The 977-nt window shown below is 39.4% G+C and overlaps 1 protein-coding gene across 3 annotated transcripts in view; it reads left to right on the top strand.

The window, feature by feature from the left end:
* LOC107700484 (dual specificity mitogen-activated protein kinase kinase 5-like) overlaps nt 1-977 on the top strand; it is a 64864-nt gene that overhangs the window by 29672 nt on the left and 34215 nt on the right. For all 3 annotated transcript variants that reach the window (XR_001635554.1, XM_016502160.1, XM_016502159.1), the window contains one exon: nt 291-362. Coding sequence is in view for 2 of the 3 variants with exons in the window: in XM_016502160.1 (XP_016357646.1) it covers nt 291-362 (72 nt within the window). In the remaining variant the exon portion in view is untranslated. The remainder of the gene's footprint in view (nt 1-290; nt 363-977) is intronic.

Here is a 977-nt window from a genome sequence, read left to right as displayed (position 1 = left end):
TTGAGTTGAATTACTGAAATAAATGAACTTTTCCACGACATTCTAATTTATTGAGATGCACCTGTATGTGCTTGTAATCCACACAAAACAATCAAATCGCTTTTTTATGGAAAAATTAAATGCTTTCTGAAGTTCAATTTACACTCACGCACACACACATTTAGACAACAGAACTTGTTAAATGGGTCACACAGGAATCACTGCAAAAAAAGTATGAATGTGTGTGTGGCCAGAATTGTACACTGCATTGTAATGATTCTTCATGTGTTTTTGTGTCTTTGCCTCTATAGCCAGAGCGGATATCAGGGGAACAGTATGGTATTCACTCAGACGTGTGGAGCCTAGGAATCTCTTTCATGGAGGTAAAACAGCCAAATAATAATTTCTTATAAACACCCACGTATACACATAGCCCAGCATTTGTACTTCGGGCGGACTGGTGTCAGTGTTTCTGCTGAGAGCTGTTGATAGTGTCTGCAGGCAGCCTGTCCAAACAGATTTTGGCCTACAGCTATGCATGGATCACACTCAAGATCTCCCACTGACTGCTACACACACACACACACACACACAAACACACACACTGCTCTGCTATCCTTTTGGACCCTCTCCCTTCGAATTACCATATGAGCATAATGTAAGGAATGAGATTTTGTGTGCGCGTGTGTGATTTCTATATAAAAATTGGGATTAATGAATGGGGAATAATATTAAGGAAAAAATGTGTGTAGTGAAACATTTAAAGAAAATTAGTGAGTGTGTGTGTGTGTGTGTGAGAGAGAGAGAGAGAGAGAGAGAGAGAGAGAGAGTGAAAGATTTGGAGTCAGTGTGGCAAAACACTATCAATCACTCAGCCAGCAGAATGTCCAGTAATTAGAGTGCTGTGTTCTCTGTTCCAGAGGTGTGTGTGTGTTTCTGAAAAAGAGAAGAGAGGTGTACGAGTATAGTGATTTTTTTTTTTTTTTTTTTAATGGTTG

The sequence above is a fragment of the Sinocyclocheilus anshuiensis genome, unplaced genomic scaffold, assembly GCF_001515605.1.
Source record: "Sinocyclocheilus anshuiensis isolate Anshui unplaced genomic scaffold, SAMN03320099.WGS_v1.1 scaffold154, whole genome shotgun sequence".
NCBI lineage: Eukaryota > Metazoa > Chordata > Actinopteri > Cypriniformes > Cyprinidae > Sinocyclocheilus > Sinocyclocheilus anshuiensis.
The sequence above is the reverse complement of the archived record's forward strand: the minus strand, read 5'-3'. Positions and strand labels throughout refer to the sequence as shown.